This window comes from Podospora bellae-mahoneyi, chromosome 2 (genome assembly GCF_035222275.1).
Source record: "Podospora bellae-mahoneyi strain CBS 112042 chromosome 2, whole genome shotgun sequence".
Taxonomy (NCBI): domain Eukaryota; kingdom Fungi; phylum Ascomycota; class Sordariomycetes; order Sordariales; family Podosporaceae; genus Podospora; species Podospora bellae-mahoneyi.
The window spans coordinates 1,650,892-1,672,430 of record NC_085881.1 but is presented as its reverse complement, the minus strand read 5'-3'; the positions used below and the strand labels follow the sequence as shown (position 1 = coordinate 1,672,430).

Here is a 21,539-nt window from a genome sequence, read left to right as displayed (position 1 = left end):
ACGAGATGATGTTGGATGATGTTTGGAACAGGATGGGACCGACTATGAGAGCAGGCGTTTGTTTATTTTGTTTATCTCACCGGTGGCGGTCTGTTTTACCTACTTGCGAAGCCAGCCTGTCATTCATGTTGGGATTATGTAGATTTATCATGACGGATCAGATCAATAAATGTCATTACATAGACTTTGGCCCTGGCCTCAGACGTTATCGTAAGATGAGATTCATCCCTGTGTCGATCGATGGCCGGTTCGGAGGTTGTCCGATCCATGAGGCCCGAGAGACGTTCGTTTCCGGCATTCCAGGGACCCGGCTGTCTGAGAGCGGACCGTCTTTTTGGGCTTCCAGAACAATTGTCTCGGTTGGGTGTTCCATGGGGATTCCATTCCAGTCCTTTTGTTCAGTGTCCAATTCCCCTTAGGACTCGAAGGCGGCAGGACACAGAGCGGGCGTGAGCATCACAAAGTCTCAATGTTTGCGGTGGCTCTTGTAGATTGGCCGTTCTATTTCGATGCAGCCATCTGTCGCAGCCTGCAACCTCCACGTGGCTTCCTGGCTATCCATCAGACTACCAACAACGGCCGGCCCAAGAGGATGGTCCGAATTGCGCGCTGGCGAAACAGGTGGGTGGTTGTAGTTTACATCATCAGTGAGCACGGCACCGAGCACAGGGCGGCAGCGGCTTTGAAACTCGGCCAGGGCAGATGGTCCCTCGCCAACGCGCACCCGCCGCATTCAGGCGCTGTCTCGGGTTTCAGAGACTTGGGGCGGCGCAGGGTCTGCTGAGTTTATGCATTCGTTCGACGACTCCATTTCTCCTTCAAAAGACAGATACTGCAGAGACCTTGTGGTTTGGATTTAGATACCCAACTGCAAAACCACTGCAAGACAAATCAGCGAAAAGAGGGGACAGACCCCCTAGGTAACCCCTCAGCGTCACCACCCTCCAATGCTTGCCGAGTTCCCCGCCACCTGATAGTGCCTAATCAGCTGGCCGAGGGGGGAAAGGCGGCTGCCTGATAGTGCGCCAACACCCACGTCCCTCTTGGCGCCAGAGACCGTAGCAGGCAAACCCAGCCTTTTGGTGTGGTGACCTGTTCCGGGCCAGCCCCATCCAATCCATCCATCATCATTCACAAACTCCATCTTTCTCCCACCACTCCTCCTCAGGTCTTGGGTCAACTGATCTGAACTGGTCCTTTCTCCAGTCTCAACATACGCAGACGAACTTGCTCTCGTCTTTCTCTTTTCTTCTTTTTGTTCTTTTTTTTTTTTTCGTTTCTTGCGTTTGTCTTTTGCCGTATACCCCCCTTGCGCAACCTCGACGACGAGTGGGCAGTGCCTCGATTCCACTTCCCCGTTGCTTATCGGCCTGCTTTCGTCATTCGTCATCTCGGCGTTCGTCCTGCGCCAAAGTCAACGTGACACCCCAAACGTTCCTGAACTATCCATCCATTGATTCATTCATCCATCCATCCATCCATCGCCTTGTGCAGCTGGGCAAAAAAGTCTACTGCTTTTTCCAACGAACCCCGCGTCCACCGCGAAAAGCCATCGACCGCTGCGCTGCGACATCATCACTCGAACGGCCCGCCCGTCTCTCTTTCATTTGCCGACGCCTGGTTCTTGGGTAGTTCGCTACAGGTTGCTCGCCCGCCGGGATTGAGCGGAACGATTAGGGACAGAAACAGAACAGAACAGGACAACTGTGGACATCAAGGAGAGCAAGACTTGGCCTTATCTGAAAGGGTGTTGCGGGTGCATGTGGTCCAGCCGTGATTGCCGGCAATCGGTTGTTCGCAGTGCGTGAGAGGTGATATCCAACATGACCAACAACCGCCACTCTTTCCACACAATGGATCGTTACGATCACTACCCCTCGAATCCAAACCCGGCCCCGAATGGCATCATCATCGGCCTGCTGTCGTCGTTCGGGTCGGCCATCGTGATACTCTGCGTGTTTCTCATCATCTACTATTTCAAGTACACATCCTCGGGCCGCATCTTCCTCGACCGGATCGGTCGTCCCGGCGAGTACGATGACGAGCAGGCGTTTGCACGGGAGGAGACCGAGGCATTGGAGACGATGGATGACATGCAGAGGACGGAATATTTGAGAGCAAAGGGTACGTGCCCGGCCCTAACGTATTTTCTATCCAGCAAGGCCGGATCCGAACGCTGACATTGATTATTCTAGCCTTCATTGCTGCCAACCCCCCCGAGTCTGTGCAGACGGACATCTCGCTATCGCAGTATCTGGCTATTCAGGAGAAGGGTGTTTCTGCTTGGGAGTTTGAGCCGGAGCTGGAGATTGCCAACTGCTTTGTTGAAGCCCGTACGGAGATTGAGTTCTTCGATTCGGAATGCACCGTCATGAGCAATCTGCCGGTACCAAAACAGAACGAAGTCTACTACTGGGAAGCCAAGATCTACGAGAAGCCAGACAATACTCTGGTCAGCATCGGCATGTGCACGAAACCCTATCCGCTGTTCCGGTTACCAGGTAGGATAGAGACCTCTCTCTTGACGTTTGCGTTCAGATCTCGCTAACTGATCTGCTAGGCTTCCACAAACACTCTGTTGCCTATCTTTCCAATGGTTCTCGCCGCTACAACCAACCGTTCAAGGGCAACCACTACGGCCCCCAAATCGTTCAAGGTGACGTTATTGGCGTTGGGTACCGACCTCGGACCGGCGCTATATTCTTCACACGAAACGGGAAGAAGCTGGAAGAAGCCGCCCACGGCATGAAGACGCAAAACTTCTTTCCCTCGGTCGGAGCGAATGGCCCATGCATCGTGCACGTCAACTTTGGCCAGGCCGGATTTGTTTTCATCGAGGCCAACGTGAAGAAGTGGGGTCTGGCCCCCATGACGGGCTCACTGGCACCACCTCCGCCATACGGCTCTGAGCAAGGCAGCATTCTTCTCGAAACGGGACGGAAGGACGGATACACAGGGTCATACACTCGTGGTCATGGCGGAAGTCAGTCTGTGCAGCTTTACCCTAGGCAAGGCGGACCCGGTTTGGATCCCGGTCATACTCGTTCGAGATCTGGTAACTTCAGAGTTCTCCCACCCACCAGCCCAGGGCCCCAGCGCAGCCCAACCGATATCTCCCTTTCCCATTTGGTTCCTACAGAAGACGCCGGAGAGCCTAGCAGCGCCGCGGCAGCTGAAATACACAACGAGGAGGGGGCGCAAAATGCAGGCCTTGGTGTTCACGACCCCAACCATCCGCCCCCACCGGAGTACACGAGCCCGGAACACTCGGATGCCGAGCGCGATGACAGTGACGATGAGAACCGGCCATTGATCAACATCAGCAGGAGCCGTAATGGTTCCCTGGCTACTGTTCGAGCGAGGAGCACTAGCAATGCTCAGGGTCGGCCCATTCAACAGCGCTCGTCACCAAGTCCTCCCATTCCAAGCTATCAGGATGCCATCTTGCAAGGAGCTGGGCGTGACAGAAGCGGCAGCGCCATGTCGTCGAGATCGGCGAGATCAGGAAGGACCGGGAGGTAAATAGTAAGGTTTGGGAGATGGGAGTGGGAAAGGGCGCACAGACGAGGCTGCCTTTTGTTGTCGTGACACTGCATTACATCACATCACATCACATCACATCACGAGATACCATCAACCTTGCGGATTCGAGAGCTTTTTTCTTTTCTTTTTGGCTACACAAACAACGGGTTTAAGGGGTTATGTGGCACCACCAACCTCCCAAGAATTCCAGTCGAGATACCCAAAGACAAAACGGTCAACTTGTAGAAAGTGGGCGGAGGCGGCTTCCTTTTGTTTCTTTTGTTTTCTTTTCACCGCGTTATTCACTACAGGCAATACCCGGAGCATCAGCATGTTGTTATATGCAAAGTTTGGGCAAGGGGGGGAGGAGGGCTTGGGGTTTTTCCCTTGGTGGATGAGGGTTTTCTGCATCCGAGTTATTCGAGATATGGCGCATAGGGGAAGGGTAAACAAACGGGCAAAAGGCATACAGTGTTTTTGTTTTTTTGCGCTCTCTGTCTGTTGGTGAGGGGTTAGAAGTTTTCATTGTCATCTGGTGAATTGACTCTTGAGTATTTGCTACACCTTGTGTTTTGCTTCTAGAGCTGAGTTGTGGTGGTGTTGGAGGTGGTCTTGGAGATGACGTCAGTTTGCTGGTGGTTTTCGGGGTTTGCGGCTAAACCCTAACCCCTGTTGGCATTAGGAGGAGAAGTTGTGTTGACATAGCTTACTGATGATGAGGAGGAACGTGCGAGTTGGAGAGTGTTGCTACTGACGATAAAGCCTGTCTATTGACAATGAATAACTGTTCAATCACCAAAGCTACACAATAGGTATCCTCTCTCTATCGTACGAATAGCAGCGACGATGCCAAGCCGCAGGTCCACATTGTGACGTTTGCCGACAATTAGCCACTGACCCCTGTTGACAGCGCTAGCAGCGCAGAAACTTGGAGCGACGCGTTTCGCGTGACGGCAGCCCTCTGAGCCTCCCAGTGAACTTCATCACCGCGCTGCACCAAACTTCCTTTCATCTCTGGCCATCAAGTACTGCGATAAAAGCATCAACAGTCTCCCTACACTACCAACTCTGCATACCAATTCCTACTTGAGCCACTCGCAGCTGCCAGCTGCCCCCTCCCCTTTTTTTTTTTTTTTTTTTACAATGGCCGACTACAACAGCATGAAGGTCCCCGAGTTGAAGAAGGTTCTTCAGGAGCGCAGCCTACCGTTGACCGGCAACAAGGCCGACCTGATTGCCCGTCTTCAGGAGGACGACAATCAGAAGGCCCAGGAAGCTGCGGAGCCCAAGGCCGGTAAGCCTACCATTGCTCTCCCCTCCCTGCAAATGCGATCGCGACTGCGGTGATGGGTTATTCTACCTGAGGATGCGCGTCGAGAATTTTCCATCTGTTCTTGCGCAAGCGATCAATCACACACATCGGCTGCGGTCGCATCTTCATCACCTCCTTCGATCGCATCAGCCCCTATCTTTGTCGCATTCCAAACCTCGAAGCGCTTCCTCTTCTATTTCATCATGTTGTTCGACATCACTGACATCGAACTCGATCTCGGTCTAGACACCAAGCCCGCCGCGGCGGCGGAGGATGAGATCGACTACGACGACGATGACTTTCCTCCTATGGCCAAGAAGGCTGATGCCGCTCCCGCCGCCACTCAAGACAAGCCAGCAGAGAAGAAGAAGTCGGAGGATGCGCCAGCCGTTGTCGAAACCAAGGCTGATGAGACTGCTGCCCCTGCCACCACCACTACCAAAAACGACAAGCCAGCTGAGACCACTGCCACAGAGGAACCCGCCTCTGCCCCAGCTGCACCTCTGTTCTCAGCGAACCTAGCCGCGACCAACGCGCAGACGGAAGCAGAGAAGCGGGCTGCTCGCGCCGCCAGATTCGGCATCACGCTAGACGAAAACTCGGAGGAGGCCAAGGCCGCGGCGAGGGCTGCCAAGTTCGGGGTGGCTAATGACCAGATCTCGGCTCTGGACAGCGCGCTGCCTGAGCGGGGGCCGAGGAAGAGGGGGAGGGAGGCGAAGGATGATGGGAGCAAGGTTAAGGGTGCTGAGGGCGGCAACAAGCGGCCGCAGCAGCAGCAGCCTAGTGCCAATGTCCGGAACAACAGCAATAACGGCCGTAACCAGCAGGGACGGGGCGGTCGTGTGCGTGGGGGTCCGGGTGGTGCTGGTCGGCAGCAGCGCAATGGGGGGGGTGGTGGTGCTACTGCTGCGACGAAGCTGCCGCAAAGGGAGGAGGATCCGGCGGAGAGGGCCAAGAGGGAGGCGAGGGCTAAGAGGTTTGCTTAAGGGGATGAGTGCGGGAAAGGGGTGAGTATCTGGTTTTTGCCTTGTTTTTTTGCTGCGAGGTTGGCATTAAATGGGTAGCGGAATGACTCTTTTTGTTTTTTTTCTTCTACATGGATGGTTTGTTTTTTCGCTATGATTGTTGGAGGGTGGGAGAGGTTTATGTTAGATAAATACACTGGGCGGGAGGAAAGGGATACGGTTGGGTTGGGAAAGGGGGGTCTCTTTAGTGGAAATATAAAGCGGAAAATAAAGTGGTGGTTTTGTTCACTTTGCTGCTGTGTGTGATGTGATACTATGGGGGGTGTCTTTGGAGACATTGGTTGGTGAGTGCTGTGGGTTCTTGAGATGTTGCTGTCTAGGTGCCTAGGGTCAAGCACAGCTGATAATACTTGTGATGAGGGGGATCTGGAAAGGGTATGTTTGCCTGAGTGTGAGGACGACAGGTACAGGGAGACTTAACCTTGTTCAGTTCATTAGTGTCACGGCTCAGAACTCTTCTTTCATCCGGATTTCATGGCCTCTTGCTGGGGGGTCTGTAGTTACTCATTGATGCAGCTGGACCACTGGGTGGGCTTTTGGAGAAGATGAATCCAGTGTTTAGAACTGCTGGTGGTGGCTTCTTTTGGTTGGTTGGGCTTGGGGTTATTCGGATCCCTTCTTGTATCATGTTATTGGTTGATAAGCATCTTTGTCTTCTCTTGAGATTTAATCTTCTTCTTTTTTTTCTTTTTTTTTTTCAAAAGCGTTGTTGTGTTCTGATCACTCGTTACTCCTGGGGGGATCTTTTCCAAGCTCTGTTTTGTTCTGAGCTTTGTTTTGATCTGACCTCGGTTTTGATCTGACCCTTATTCTGCTCTGGCCTAAAGATCCTCATGAACTCTTGTGTCCAGATATTTGTCTCTGCTGTTTATCCCCCTTACTTCCGGGCTCCAAAACCTCGATCTCAATCTCAATCTCGATATAAGGAAAAAAGGTTTCTGATGAGTTGAACCCAGCATTTGAATCCCAGAAGGTGCAAGTATCAGTGGTTGTGAGGGATTGGAACAATTAGTAGTTTTTGGTGATGGAATATCTCTGTAGACAGGTGTCTACTCAGTTTCGTATATAATGGGGGGGCGTAGATGTTTTACTAAATCCTGCAAGAGATATCTGGAGAGTGGCCCAGACTTTTTGGAGCCGGGGGCGATGGTGTGCTGGAGATTTTTTGTATGAGATGGGCATCTTAGGTAGATTATGAGAAGTACACGAGGGCTTGAGCGAAATACATCGTCAACACCTGCGATGTGTATCAGCTCAAGAGGCAATGTCACATGGGCCTCATCTTCAGATTGGCCTTGTTTGGAGAGCTAGAATCATATGTGAACCTTTCTTCCAGATAGATCTCTTTGTGGTTCAATCCTCATTTCTGTTCACGTCTCCCTTGGTGGATCTTTTTCAGAAACAACCATCTCCGACAGATCTCCTCGTAGATTAATTTTACAGAATTGACTCTGGCATACCTAAGAGTGTTCTCAGTCTAGCATAACATGGCCTTGGACTCACTGTTATTTCGGTTGCGAGAACTTGAGGCGGCCTTCAAACCACTCTTACTCAGGATGACGCTCTTCCATTTGGGTTTCCGTGTAATCTTCTGTTCAAGTCAACCTCGCCCATCTCTCAGCAGCAGTGAGTACTCAACATCGGCCACCTCACTCCCTCTCCCCCGAAAGACACTGATACTCCACCAAGAAAGTCCAGACGGAGACCGATGCGGACTACTGAGGAGGCTGCCAGGGATCTCATCTTCGTAGATCATCAGATGTAATACGAACGTGCTCTTCATCATACAGCCAAGGAACGAGGTTTTCCCAACACTGGAACCGCCAAGTTCCAAAAAGGATCCGTAATAGCCGTGGTCTCCCTACCGGCCAGCTCAGCCTCTTCCTTGACTGCGAACATGGCAGGTAGAACAACCGTAGAGCCGAGATGAAATCCATGCCCATGGTCCATGACTAACAGCAACACCTAGCTCGGATCCCCGCCCCGAGTTCCATTCTTCAATAACTTTATTCTCCCTGTTCTTCAAGCCAGATAGCCGATCTCCCCCAACCCCATCCATATCCACGTTCACAAAAGTGTCGAACCAGATAACCGGCCCCTCATCCCTAGTATTTCCGCCCCCGACCCACACTTGACAACATCCCCAACTGCCTATCAATCCCGGATCACTATTCAAACCCAAAAGTCTGTTGGTTCCCTTTACATGAACCCAGCCTAGGTACACCAGTAATCGAAATAACCGGAAAGAAACCGAGGGAGGCTGACCATGCTTTCAAGGCCCAAGTTAACGTTCCCTTTCCGAGAAACGAAGCCAGCCAGCCAGCCAGCCTCCCTCCCGATGTGCTGTTTTGATGCCGGGGATCTCTCCCTACCGGCGATGATTTCATATTACCTCACCCATCCCCACTTTCTCTCCCATCACCCCGGACCCCCTTACCCTCAAGGACCATCCCTCCGTCCCATGCCGAGATCCGGCAGTAGGGCGGGCGGGTGAACAAGCATCCAGGTAGTCCGGGAAGTGGGAGGAGCTTTCCCAAAAAAACAACAATTCGGCATCCGCCGGGTCTCGCGGGTCTCGCGGGTCTCCGGTACACCAAAAAAAAAAAAAACCAAGCTTTGATACATATCTCTTTGTCATGCCTCGGTTCCCTTTTCCGACTCCGGGATAGCCCCCGTCCAGTACCCCCGTTTCGTCGTGGACCGGTAGATAAGATGGAGGTAGGTATCAAAGCTCGCAAAGTGTCAACTCGGATGATAAAGGGGGGGGTCGAGAAAGAGGGCTGAGTTACAAACAAGATGGTAGAGAGGAAGAAACACAAGTTCTATACATGAGGTTTGAGGATTGTAGTATCTGATCATGTAGACGACTGTGATAAGATGGGTTTACATCGGCCATATTTCTTGTGTAACTTAGATATTACCCATGCTAATCTCACAGCCGCCAACAACAGACCAACAACGTTCTGATGAGGGAGATGAGATGGGGAGCAACAAGCAACGTGACAGATGCATGTCAGCATGTAGGGACCTGTCGCCTGCGGGGGCATTGACAGTTGAGACGCGTCACTCGGTAAAGGAGTTGAGGGATAGCGGTTTGGCTGTTGGTGAGGGTGAGTGAGGCTGTGTTTGATGATTATTATTTACCAGGACTCTGTTAAGCTCGGCAGGTACCGACCAGAGACGACGTGCGGCGGCGGGCACATTATGCGCTGTGCCTGAATCGGGATTGGGAAGCGAATGGACTGAGAGTTGTTGTTCCGTGGTTCTTACGGAATCTACAATAAAATGCAATGTTGTGTGCATATTTGCTGGTAGGTTGAAAAGGTGGGTTGTTTGACGACTGCGCCTCGCTTTGAGGTTGGGGTCAGGTAGGGAGACAGACCGAAGGGGCATGTGCTCGAGCGGGATGACACTTTGGGAAAGCACCACTGACAAAAATCTGAAGTTGGGGGGCCCAGGCCAGGAAAGAGCAACTCGCCTGCCTATTGTGAACTGGATTGAGTTATGCAAATGCAAAGGCAAATGCATGCGGTCATCTTCACTGTCATGTTCCTTCCTTGCCTTTCTCCCATCAGCTGTTGTTGGCTTCGATATTGATGGCGATGTTACAGAGCCAGTGCATCCCGAGGCAAAGAAAAAACTCGACAACAAGGGTGAAGATGAGTAACATCCGCCCATATTCGGCCGATTTCGGGCATCTTTTGATCTTGTGGCATCGTCAGCCATTGGCCAGCCTTTCATGCATTGAACCTTTGGGCTTTTTGGGCTCTGATTGGCAAGTTGCCCCCTGACATTCTGATCCCTATCCGGTGGACCGCAGCTGAGTGATGCCCCTTGCCTGTTGCCCCCCTTGGATCAAACATCACCGTTGGACGACACAAAGCAGGGCGAAAGGGGAAGTCGGCCCGCTGGAGCAGAAGTCAACAGAAGACTACCGCAGTTGGTGCGTGAGAGCGGTGTAAGTGACGCTTTCACCTTCCTGGACCGCTGTAAGCGTTCCTGTGAGCATCACCAACCTAGTCGAGACGCAGAAAGCCTCACGAAACTTGATGAAGGACCAATGCCAATATCAACAAACACCCAATCAGCATCTTGATCCCCTTGCCGAGCAGATCTCACGAGATGTGCCCTGTGCTTTTTTGTTTTCTTTTTTGAGATCACAGACTAGCATCGTGTAGCACATACGAAGAAGAAAAAGCGTACCGAGGCCGTGGCTGTGGCTTCCGGGTCCGATCCTGAACTCCACCGCTGACAACCCCGGGGATAGTAACAACCATCCGTTGGCTCTCCAGCTCTCGAGCTTCATGCCAACGTTGCACATGACGAAGAAGAGAGGTAGCCCAATCCTCTATTTCGGCTTCAGCTCTGCAACACGAGCTGATATCACCAAGGAAGATCAAAATATTCCGCCGAGAACACCGGGGAAGAAGCTTGAACCTGCCTGCCACGAACAAAACCTGAAAGGCTTGTTGTGCCACCGAAGCGTTCCTGGGGAGTCTTCCCCAGGTCTTTGCTCGGGCCAATCCAGGGCGTTCATCTCAGACATCTTCAACATCGTCAACCGTTTGAGGCCCGAGTCCCAGCTGGTATGGAAGCCAATTAATTTCTAGAAGAGAACCAAAATAGTCATTGGAGTCTCACCCCCGGGGCTCATCCATGTTGGCTTCTCGATGATTCTCCTGAACACAACGGTGTTGTCAGCCAACCCCAGAAAAGCAAGCCCAGACGTCCACCGCTCGGGAGTGTCAAATGTATGTTTCGGTGAAGCTTAAGTTTGTGGGATTCGAGATACGTGGTTGATCCATGTTCAGATGATATTCTGAGATCTGAGACACCCCAGACGGGGCGATAGTTGTGTTCGCCAGCTGGGTGAGCGCATGAGAAGCAAGGCACGTGCCGGACACGATCTGCTGTGTATATGGAAGGAGTGAAAGAGGATATTCTGACCCTGCGTCAGATATCATTCTCGCCATGATGTGATTGACCCTCAACACCAGCACGGTGGTGGCCATGCCAAGGCCCCTCTTTGACCCCATCGTGGTCGAGCATCACGCCCGATGCCATACCGGAAGCCATCAATAACAACGTCAAAACCGGACGGTCTTTTGCACTTGGTCGATATGCTCCCCAACGCTGGCAGTAAGCCTCCCCCTTTCCATCAAAGCACCCACCCGACACAGATCGGCTCTCCCCTTCCGCATCCCACCTTACCCCTGACTCTGTATCCCTCTTTACCCTCCCCGATCCCCCGAATATGCGCTGGTGGTGAGCTTCACCGGTGATACAGCATAAGACACCGAACAAGATCCTCCTTCTGGAAAGATAACTGGCTCGTCTCAAGCCTCTTAATCAGTGGCCTCCATCCTCACCGCATTTTGGAGTCTGACAGCATGAGATCGACCAAACCTTAATCAGGTTTAATAGACAAAGGCGGAGAGAGAGCGAATGAAGGCCGTGCCGAGGACTCTGGGGCATGTCGGAAGGGTACCTTATGCAATGCCATGCTTTGCAAATCCAGCCTGGTGATACCCTTCACCAACCTTTGACCAAGTTTGGACTGGTCATCGATCGTGTGTTTTGAGTGTATGGTTGTGGAGAACCCAACATGAAGCAAATGTCCCGACCGTTGAAAGCAAAAGTGCCAGACAGCAGATAACGTGATGCCCTCAACAGCTTAGGCTCCCAACGTGACACAAACCCGTTGGCCACCACGGAGAAATGACAATACCCTCCAGTCACACTTCCATCATGTTGTCGTTAGGCTTCTTACCCACCCACCCTCTTCTCCCTCAACATTGGCACCGCCCGTTACTGGTTTCGGAAACGACTCCGGGTGGTGTACTTGTTGAGAACCAAAACCCACCCACCCGGTCATAACCAAAACCATAAATCATCACATGGCACTCTCCCCATCCACTGTGGCTGCTTCAAGGTCCGTACACCACCACTACCACCACCACCACCACCACCCCCACAAAGATCGGGCACGCACACCGAGCTATAATTAGCAAAAGAAAAAGCAGCAGACCCTTCTGCAGAAGTTACGCTCACTGCAATGTGGACAGCCTACCTACCTGACCTTTCCGCGGGGCAAACCATATCTGCTGCTTTTCTGGAGCTGAGTGTGGAAAAATGGGCTGTGACAGCATGCAGCCAGCCAGTCAGCGAACCAAACCCACCACCACCCCAACCACAAACCCGTCAAATCACAATCCACGGAAGTAAGAAGAAAAAAGGAAGAAAAAAATGCTAAACAACCCGCGGGAAAACAACCAACAGCAAAAAAGAAACCGAGGATCGAGTAGTGGGTTAGGTACCTACCCAGTGTAAACTACCCCCCATCCTCGCTTATCTCCCTCCTCTACTACCCTTTTCTTCAACGTTCACCAGAAACCTTGATCCGACGACAGGGAGCAGGGATCATACACCCTGCCTCTTGTTCTCATTGGTGCTGCAAGTTGTGTTAGGAAAGGTACACAAAAGGGAATTAATTACCTACCTACTCTGCCAACGCCTTGCAAGCTATGACCCGACTCACCGCTGGATCCATCCTCCTCCGCCCATGCGTTAAGAGCAAAAAGACAGCCACTCAGCATCTAGATCCATACGATCACATACAGCTGAGGGTAAAAGGGTCTCCATATATCATCAGATCATATCATGGTAGGTGGGTGATCATCGCGTAAACGTTATTGCCGGTCCCGCCTGAGTACAATCGGCTATCAACGCGGGGTCAGCTAGGCACTTCCTCATCACTTGGAGAAAGCAGAGGTTTTCTCCAACCTCTCCAGTATCATTAGCGCGCATGGAATGTCCTTATAGTATGTATGCAGGCTGATCACCCCAACCGTTGCAATCTGGATCGGAGGAGGCGGCCATAATTCCGCGATGCCAATCGCCCAGTCCGTTGGGGGTTTGGGGAAGTAGCTTTTTCCTTGGTTTTTTTTGGTTCTGATCTGGTCAACTAAAAACAAATAGATTGATAAGAAAAGACAACACACTACCCGTGATGACGGAGTGAGCTAATAGATACCTAGCCAAGCCCCCCGCGCGTGCCCCGGGGGTTTGGGCACACGGTGCTGCCGGGAGCCGAAAAAAAAAATAGAAGAGGCCGGCGGTAAGGCGTCGATTGTGGAAGCTGTTGTGAGTGGTTGGCTGAGTTAGGTGTGTGTGTGCTACATCAAGGCAAAAGGAGACCGAAATGTTCGGCTTTTCCGTGGGGAAATAAAAGAACAAGAGAGAAAAGAATAACTGTAGAAGTATGGAACGTTGTACAGATTGATAAGTATTATCCAGAAAATTATTACTTCTACAGTGTCGTTTCGTCTGCTAGTAGCGAAGATCTACGTGCCGTCAATGTCATTGGACGAGCGGACCACAGCTCGGCCGAATGTGGCAAGCAAAGAACGTCAGTGTGGAGACGTCTGCCGGAAGAGGGAAAGAAGGAAAAAAAGGTTAACTTTTTATTTAGAAACAGCGCTATCCCCAAACAAGAAAAGCCATCCACCACGAAAAAAGTTGGGAATTGAGATTCGAGCATCAGGAGGGAAGCAAACATCTTTCGAGGCTGTTGTTGCCCTCGGACAATGAAATGAGCTTTCAAAGCAAGCAAAGAGCAGATACCTACCGAATCAAGAACCCATGGGGCCATGCGGTCGCAGTTCTGTGATGGTACCCATACGGCGCAGTGGAAGCGGACAAGGGGGCCGAGGGAAGCGCAAAAGGGAGAACCGAGGCTTTTGATGAATGAATGACTTTGGTGATTGTTGCTGTTTTGCTACCACTAAAAATGAGGCGGTGAATGGGTGCACCCGGCGAGAAAAGTCCCTTGTTTTCTTGGCGCGGGGAACAACCTAAAGGCAGCCCAAAGTTCGGATCCTGGCCGTCCATCCAGAGAACCAGAGAATGGAGTCTTTTGCTGCCTAGCCCCCCCATTCATTACCGAGCCAATGTCCGGGACAACAACTGCTTAGATCATTTAGTACTGCAGTGCAGTAGCATGAACAACAAAGAAAGTGACCGGTAAGCGTCAAGGTGTACAGCCACTTTGACGATTGAGAAAGTTGGAGAATGGAGAAAGGGTCATCAGCAAGAGGAAGGGAAGGGGTGTGTGATGAGGGGAAAACATTCAAATGGACAGGGACCAAAGAAGCGGCAGGAACGGGCAGCCAAAAATGGACACGAGAAAACGGTTGTTTCATCCAACCAGAGGGCAGCAATTCAACAAGATAACCCCCGATCGAACCAGGGTCCTGCACGACACCGAGTGCCCATCTCCACCCTCACCGTCGTTGCGCTCACCTTTCCAAGCGATGTGCTGCGTCATCCTGGGTAACGTCTAGGTTCTTGGGTCCACGTGTTTAGACGAGGGTCATCGACGTTAGTATTACTGCGGTATCGCTGCTAACGCTGGCTTCTGATCTGCTCATGATGGCTGCAAGCTTTCGGAGCGAGGCGTTTGCCTTTTTTTTTTTTTCTTCTTTGGCTAACCCGACGCAAGACGTGCCTTTGAACCGGAGTTCCACCGACTGGCGGACGCTCCGGGAAAACCGAAGTGGAAACTGGAGCTATCAAAGTTCCTTTGGCTTCTTGCTGTTCCCAGGTTCATGGAAGCTCGAAAGCTCGACACTGTTACTAGCGAGAGAGTTTTGCTTTCCACAGCATCGGGCAATGACATAATGCAAACTGATGGCTCATGAGGGGAACACCACCGAGGCGAGACACGGAAACGGGGGGTTCGGAAGCACACCTGCCTCTTCACATCCCAGTCGTCCGCCCACCGTCGTCGTCCGACAACGCGGCCTTTCGTGGGGTTCAGGGGAAACCGGCAGTTCTCTCCGCCGTCATCTTTGTTCTCCTCACCTTCTTCTTTCTCCATCACAAAAATCAGATCAGCGCATCAACCGATAGTTGACGTTGCAGCCAGTGTGGACTGGGCACGAGTCCCAAAGGCCCAGTTACGAAGCACCTGAAACTCAACTGGCAATGGGGGTCACCCAACATCGGAACAGCACGCTACTGTATCAGGTGTCATCAGACAGAGCGAGGAGTGCGCCGAGGGATGCTAGTGACAGTGACGGCGTGCACCCCAAGCCTCCCCAAGTGCCCCCGCCAGAACCAATGTCAACCGCGATCCGGTCCAGCGTCAAATGGGGAATGGTTGCTGCCCTGGTGGGCATGCCAAAAGGAAGAGCCTCTTAGCCTATGATATGATCCTCGCCGGATGCTTGGCGCCAGGATAGGTTGGGTTGAACGTTGGGTGGTGGACAGGTGCTCGTCTGCAAAAGTCCTCGTACGGGTATTGTGGTCATGGTGGTGTTTTCCCTATTCCCCAAAGACTTTACATGCTTCTTTCCTACTGAAAGAACGGGTGAAATATTGAAAAAGCCAATGTCCTGCAGTACGCATGCCACCACACCAGACGACTTCTCTTCTGATAAAAGCAAAAAGGGCCCTGCGCTACATAATATGCGCGCTGCACGAGACTGGCTGTAACTGCAAGTCCCAACCTCTTGCTGCTAGGAACTATGCAGGAGGAATCCCACAGACCAAAATCGAGTAAGTGGGTGCGGGGGCGGACGAGGACAGAGGAAGACAGTCGGTCATCCATGGTGATGGCTGACGATGGCTGCTGCAACACCGCCCTTCCCGCCCCCTCCTTGCAATCTGATAATCTCATAGAAAACAGAAGCAAAGAAAAGATTGATTGTGTTTAGAGCAATCAAACCCCGCCACAGGACTGAGGCCACGAGAACGGTAAGATGCCGCTGCTGTCTCTGATCAAAATATCGGAGATGGGGTGTGAAAAGTACGTAATGCTGCAGGTCGACTGGCTGGAGGAGGAGGCGTCAAAGTTGTTCTTTGGAGCGAATACCGCGGCTATACCTAGGCTAGGCGTCGGCCAGGGACATTCACAGACATCCACGTGGGCCACACCTGACGAAAAGCTTCACCATTTGCTGCGCAGACCACACCCAAACAAGCAGTCAAGAGAACATAGGAGGACCTGAAAAAGGAGCATCACCAATGGTGGAAAGAAAGGGTACAAAAGTAATATTGGAGGGAGAAGGAGGCAAGCCGGCCTGCCGCTGCTCCGCCTCAATTCGTGTTCTGTTGCAAAGGGGCGCTAACCGCATGGCGGCTAGTCAGAGCGCTCTTTGGAGTGTCGACCGACGACAGCAGCAGTCAGCACGGCCATTTCCCCGGCCTATCTCCCATTCGCAGGCTCGTCATCTCTTTCACTGGGACTTGTGCTGGGACGATTTTGTGGTTTTGTGTACAAGCACCAAGCGGAGTTCGACCCAAAAGGAGCATCCCATCTGTCACAGCAGCTTTGCCCTGGCAGGTGACCAAACTCAATCTCTCCGTCATCTCATCGCCTCCTTTCAAACAGACTCTCCGGCCTGTCCCGGCGGAACCGCCTTGTAAGCTGTCTGTTTAGTGCCCGCCGCTAATATAATCCCACAAAAAATGCTCCCCTCATTGTCACTCACTGCTCTGACATTGGGGCCGGCTGCCGTCTGGCCTGTCGTCATGCTGGGCCATCCTCCCGCACAACTGGACCTCTGAGTTAACGTAGCATGGATTGGGCGGGGGGAGCCATGGCATGAGCATGGCCCCTACCTACTGCACACACTTTTGCCTCTTGGGGATTCTATAGTACAGAGGGGAGAGAAACAATACACAAGAGCATACCCGGTTAACGGCGCTCGCATGAGCCCGGCATTGCTGCTGGACGCTGGCAGCTTCCACAGCGCTTCGATGGCACGAGAGATGCTGCACGAGCCCAGGTCGAATGGGTTTCTCAGCACCATTCTAAATTTCTAAGCACCATCCCGAGGCATGGCAAATGGTTAGGATTTACAGAGTAAGTTACTTACTCTTGGCTGGCACGAATTAAGGTGCTCAACAAAAGACAACCGCCACAAGTGTCCGCTGCCTCGGCGTCTAGTTCCAGTGGGTGAGGTTTGGTTGATAGCAACGGGGCTTGGCTCCCGTCGGAGGTCCAGTTGACGGGTAACGAGGCGTGCTGTCGTCGGTTTCAACAAGGACGCCGTTCGGGAGAGAGCTCTGGGGGAGCTAAGGTAGAGCCGTAATGGAGATGGGACGGAAGGGGGGGCATTAACGAATAAAGCGATTAAATGGATGGATGGTCTAGCTGGAAAGGGAAGCCAGATGGTGGGGTGCCAGCACATGGTGTAGCCCTGATGTCTTGGCTTGGCAGGCTTCCTTTCCCGATGGGGCAATGCGCGCGCTTTGTTGTGGGTGTTCTTGGGTGAGGAGGTGGGCAGGTACTGGTCCGCAGCCTGCAGACAGGGCGGCCTGTCCTGTCCCTAGCCAGGACGTGCATTGGGGTGCTATTTAACTTTGCAGTTCCCCCGACGGCCCCATCCTCCGCCTCTCTTTGATCTTCCAGATACAATCACCATCGCTGAATCAGCCCTCGTCGCTGCCCATCTCCACCACTCACATTCGCTTTTTGCACTCACCCCGAGGAAGTCCTCGTCGACTCCTGTCATTCGCTTGTTTCTTTTTTTGTTTTTATTTTGTTGTGTTGAAGAGAAGAGGAGGATTGAGACAATATCCCGAAACATCATCATCCAGCCAGCATATCTCTCTCAAAAACACACTCTAGAAAGCATACAACCAACCAACCAGCCAACCAACCAACCAACCAACCAACCACACGATCGCTACTGACTGCTGTTGAGGAAAAGGAAGGAAGAAAAGGATACCAAGAGAAGAGGAAGAAGAAGGAAAACGGCCCGGAAAGGAAGAGAATCTCCACAAGATTCGAAAACCAAACCAAACCAAACTCTATCACCGCCACCAGTAGTTACCGTACCATCATCACACGTAGCAGCAAGTAGCAGCAGCAGTAGCCTTTGCCTCCTCGACGCATCTCCACTCAGGAACCAGGCTCTCTCTCTCTCTCTCGCACGGCATTTTGACTCATTCGGCTACCCATCTTCTCCAAGCTCCGCCTCCAGGTCTGCGCCAAGCGGGGACATAGCCTTGTGCTGTCCTTCAACATCAATATAGTGTCAGCCTTACACTACTTTGTGCGCCTCTCCCCAACCGCATCTCACGACGTTCGCTATCCCATCCAGGACGCACTGCACTGACTGTGTGTTCTGATTTATGTCAGCAACCCCCAACCCTTTCTTGACCTCCTCCGCCTGGCTTCAGGTGTCTCTCGTTTTTCCATCTTGGCTTGGAGGCTAACAGCCAGTTCAGTTCTTTCGTTTTCATAATCTTCCAAAGTATCTCTCATAATGGCCGGTCCCGGTGGTGGTCCTCCTCGTCGGAGCCACACCAAGTCCCGGAAGGGATGTGAATCTTGGTAAGCTGAGTCGAGAGCCTGGCAGTCAGGCATGTTTTCACTAACAACCTTCACAGCAAGCGCCGCCACATCAGATGTGATGAAAGCTTCCCTCAATGGTACGCTTGGCTTATCCCTCAAAATTCAGAGACAAATGACTAACTCTAGCTTCAGCCGCAACTGCACCAAGCACAAGGTCCGCTGCCCGTACAACGACATCACTCAGCCTGATGAGAGGTCTTGCTCGCCTGACAAGCCCGACCTCATGTGGACCCCTCAGATTGAGGAGGAGATCAACCAGTGGAAGGTTACCGGGGTGTTCCCATTCCCGCACATCTATCCTGCACCGACACCCTGTGACTTGACTCTGGACCAGCTCAGGCTGATCCACCATGTTGCGTCCATCAGTGAGCAGATGGAGAGCCTCAATGCCAATGGCTTCACGCTTTGGACGCGGCGGATTCCCACGTAAGGCTGGACCCCTGACACATGCCATCCCATGTCGTCCTTGCTGACCAAGTGCCCCTTTTCTCTTTTTTTTCTAGAATCATCCAGATCGGTGCTACCTACGACTATGTCTTGCATGCGCTGCTGGCGTTTTCCGCCACGCACCTTGCGCACCTGACCGACTGCCCATTGGTGGGCAACATGGCCTACGAGCACCGGGGCATTGCACTGAACCGCCTTCAGGAAGCCATCGGCTGCTTCTCGAGGGAGAACTCCGACGCCATCCTGGCGGCTTCGCTCGTGCTGTCGTGGCAAGCCACGGATTGGTAAGCAATATGCTGCAGCTATCCGGCTACACCGACCAGGGCTGACCTCGATACAGGAAGAGCTGGACCGAACTCATGCAAGGAACCTCGACGGTGAGTAAAAAAGGCTGCGCCAAGCCCCCGCGACCGCCCGACTAATTCGGACGAAATAGATTATCGATGCCATGGAATCCTGGAAACACGAGTCCCTGTTTGGCGACTTCATCGCCGAGAGCAGCACGTTCCCTACCGGCCCTCCGTCGCCCACCCCGGACCACCAGCCCAGCCAGCCATGCGCTGCCGACATGGACAGTTACCAGCGGACTCTGAAGCAGCTGCAGAAGCTCGAGCACCATCTGAAGCAGAGCCATGAGAGCCCCAAGCCCATCACGCAGCTCATTGCCTTCATGAAGGGCTCTCGCAAGATCGTCTTGACCCAGCCTTTGCACCAGCAGTTTGAGCGCCTTAGGGCGTTGCGCACCTGGCTGTTCTGGCTTCCTGTCGATATGCTGCAGCAGAGCAGTTGCTCCCCCAACTCGTTGGTCGTGATTGCTCACTACTACACGGCCGCTTTGCTGATGGAGCGTCTTTTCCCCGACATTGGTGCTGCCTACTTTGGAAGCCTTACCGTCAAGCCTATCGAGGAAATCCATCAACGTCTCAGCAGCTCGGAGAGGGGCCAGACCTCTCTCAGTTTCATGGATCACCCCCTCGGCACAGTCTACGAGTTCCGCTCCCGCATGGGTTGGGCCCATCCTGTCGACACGCCCGCATTCCATCAGTACACGGCGCCGCCCTTCTACATGAACGACGGTTCACCGGCCATGGTTCCCGCTGCTTCTCCAGAGTACTTCTATGGAGACAGCGTGTCATTCAGCTACAGCACCGAGGACCTGTCTGTTCCCAACAGCGCCGTCAGCCCTCTGCAGCTGTCATCCCCGTTCCCTCACTCTGGCAACCAGCAGTATCTTAACATCCCTAGCCCCTACGGCGCCTACAGTCCCGTCTCGAGCGTCTATGGTGACTTTGGCGACGCCGGCCACAGCGACTTCGAAGATTCTGGAAACTGGACGGTCCCCTACTCAGCCGCCTCTCCCGTCATGGGTCCTGCCAGCCACCGCTACAGTGTCGGGTTCGTTTCTTCTCCAATCCAGTCCACGTGGGCCTAGGAGCCTCTGGAAATCCACAAGTCAAAGGTGATTGACAAGATGACGACCAGGCCTTCCTACTCGAGCACAACATTAGACCACACGCCACAGGAGGACCAGCAGCCATGGATGTCAGCTCCGCCTTCGTCTTTTGCTCACTCGCCCTATCTGAGTCCCGGACCCGCTCAATACCCTCCGCTTCCAGAATCACCCCTCACACCGCTGCTTGCCACGCCAGTGATGTCAGCACATTCCAGGTTTCCAAGTCTCGACAACACCGTGATTCCCGCCCTCACGGCTCCTCAGGATGACATGAAGGGAAAGGGAAAGATGATGTAGCCCATGATCTGCCCCCAACCTCCCATCCTTATCCCCACTTTCGCTTTTCCGTTTCTCGTTTTCTTTTTTCCGGAGCGCACTCTCGCTTGTTTTTCCACGCTTCAACACAGACGCAAATGTACACGACACTCCTTTGGCGATCACAACCTTGATCTTCACAACGCAGCTTATCCCACGGCATTTTTCTCAATGCACACGACGCTCCTTTATGACTGCAACGACACTTACCTAATACTTGCATTTTTCATGCACGACGCTCCTTACGATACACATATTTACCGACGCTCCTTTGTCCCGGCTGGTCCAGCAACAACGAACTATAGACATTCCTTTACTTTTACCGGATCGAACGGATTTGATACCCAACTTAGACACTCCTTTTACGAACCCTGCATATAATCGGCATAGGCACACACTCCTTTTTCGGCATTTTTGGTTTTGGATCCTGATACCCAACTGCATAGCATCTGTTGTTTTGGCTTTTTTTTTTCTTTGACGCTGTTTATCGTTTTGGGAAGAGTTTTAATCTCTCTCTCTCTGTGTGTGTATGTGTGGTCTCTGGCTATTAATCTTGTATTTTCCTTTTGGGAGGGAACCATAAGGGAACATTTCTGTACACGGCCTTTTTGGTTTTGCGGTGTTCAGGATCTGCATTGGAATGGCGTCTTGTTGGATTTTTTGTTTTGATTTGGCTTCTCTGCTTGGCTTTTTCAGCGGGGAGCAAAAGGGAAGGAAAATACCGGGCGTATACTCTTGAGGGATTGGGTGCTGGACTTGGGAAAGGTGGGGTACAGCGATCACTATTATAGCGTGTGGTCGATGAGCTGTATTGATTAATATTGTAGTTAGCTTGGGTGTGGAGAGAGGCCATCTTGCCCTGCTATCATGTTGCTGATCATGTTTTGTTGTTCTGCCCTTTCACGGAATGACGACTAGCATGGTTGATATAGCGTAGACATTGACAGCGGAATGGGGCGGATGCCTGAGGATCTCTAATTATTAATAATATAAAGAAATAAACTCTGGACAAAACATGAGTTCCTTTGCAATTTCGTGATCCTTAAAAAATGAGCACAAATGAGAGAGACGGATTGTGTGGAGGAGATCAGGGTGAAAAAA

The 21,539-nt window shown here is 52.3% G+C and overlaps 3 protein-coding genes across 3 annotated transcripts; all 3 read left to right on the top strand.

Moving 5' to 3' along the window:
• Positions 1-845: 845 nt before the first annotated feature.
• ssh4 lies at positions 846-3,522 on the top strand (the record flags this gene model as incomplete). The annotated part of the gene is made up of 3 exons (XM_062876096.1): positions 846-2,124; positions 2,196-2,501; positions 2,561-3,522. The coding sequence occupies exons 1-3, from the start codon at positions 1,824-1,826 to the stop codon at positions 3,520-3,522; spliced, it is 1,569 nt and encodes a 522-aa protein (XP_062734657.1). The 5' UTR covers positions 846-1,823.
• Positions 3,523-4,665: 1,143 nt separating this feature from the next.
• Positions 4,666-5,977, top strand: QC761_203640 (uncharacterized protein; the record flags this gene model as incomplete). Its single annotated transcript, XM_062876095.1, has 2 exons — positions 4,666-4,816; positions 5,081-5,977. 2 exons carry the CDS (start codon positions 4,666-4,668, stop codon positions 5,818-5,820), a joined length of 891 nt encoding a protein of 296 aa, XP_062734656.1. The 3' UTR covers positions 5,821-5,977.
• An 11,063-nt stretch (positions 5,978-17,040) lies between these two features.
• Positions 17,041-21,454, top strand: QC761_203630 (uncharacterized protein). Its single transcript, XM_062876094.1, has 8 exons — positions 17,041-17,509; positions 17,530-18,002; positions 18,097-18,202; positions 18,259-18,300; positions 18,356-18,649; positions 18,727-18,954; positions 19,011-19,047; positions 19,107-21,454. Exons 3-8 carry the CDS (start codon positions 18,135-18,137, stop codon positions 20,100-20,102), a joined length of 1,665 nt encoding a protein of 554 aa, XP_062734655.1. The 5' UTR covers positions 17,041-17,509; positions 17,530-18,002; positions 18,097-18,134; the 3' UTR covers positions 20,103-21,454.
• The last annotated feature ends 85 nt before the right edge of the window (positions 21,455-21,539 follow it).

Coding starts and splice junctions, on each gene's coding strand:
- QC761_203630 (XM_062876094.1), top strand. CDS start 18,135: ATGGCCGGTCCCGGTGGTGGTCCTCCTCGTCGGAGCCACACCAAGTCC. Junction 18,203..18,258: donor CGGAAGGGATGTGAATCTTG/GTAAGCTGAGTC, acceptor CAACCTTCACAG/CAAGCGCCGCCACATCAGAT. Junction 18,301..18,355: donor GATGAAAGCTTCCCTCAATG/GTACGCTTGGCT, acceptor CTCTAGCTTCAG/CCGCAACTGCACCAAGCACA.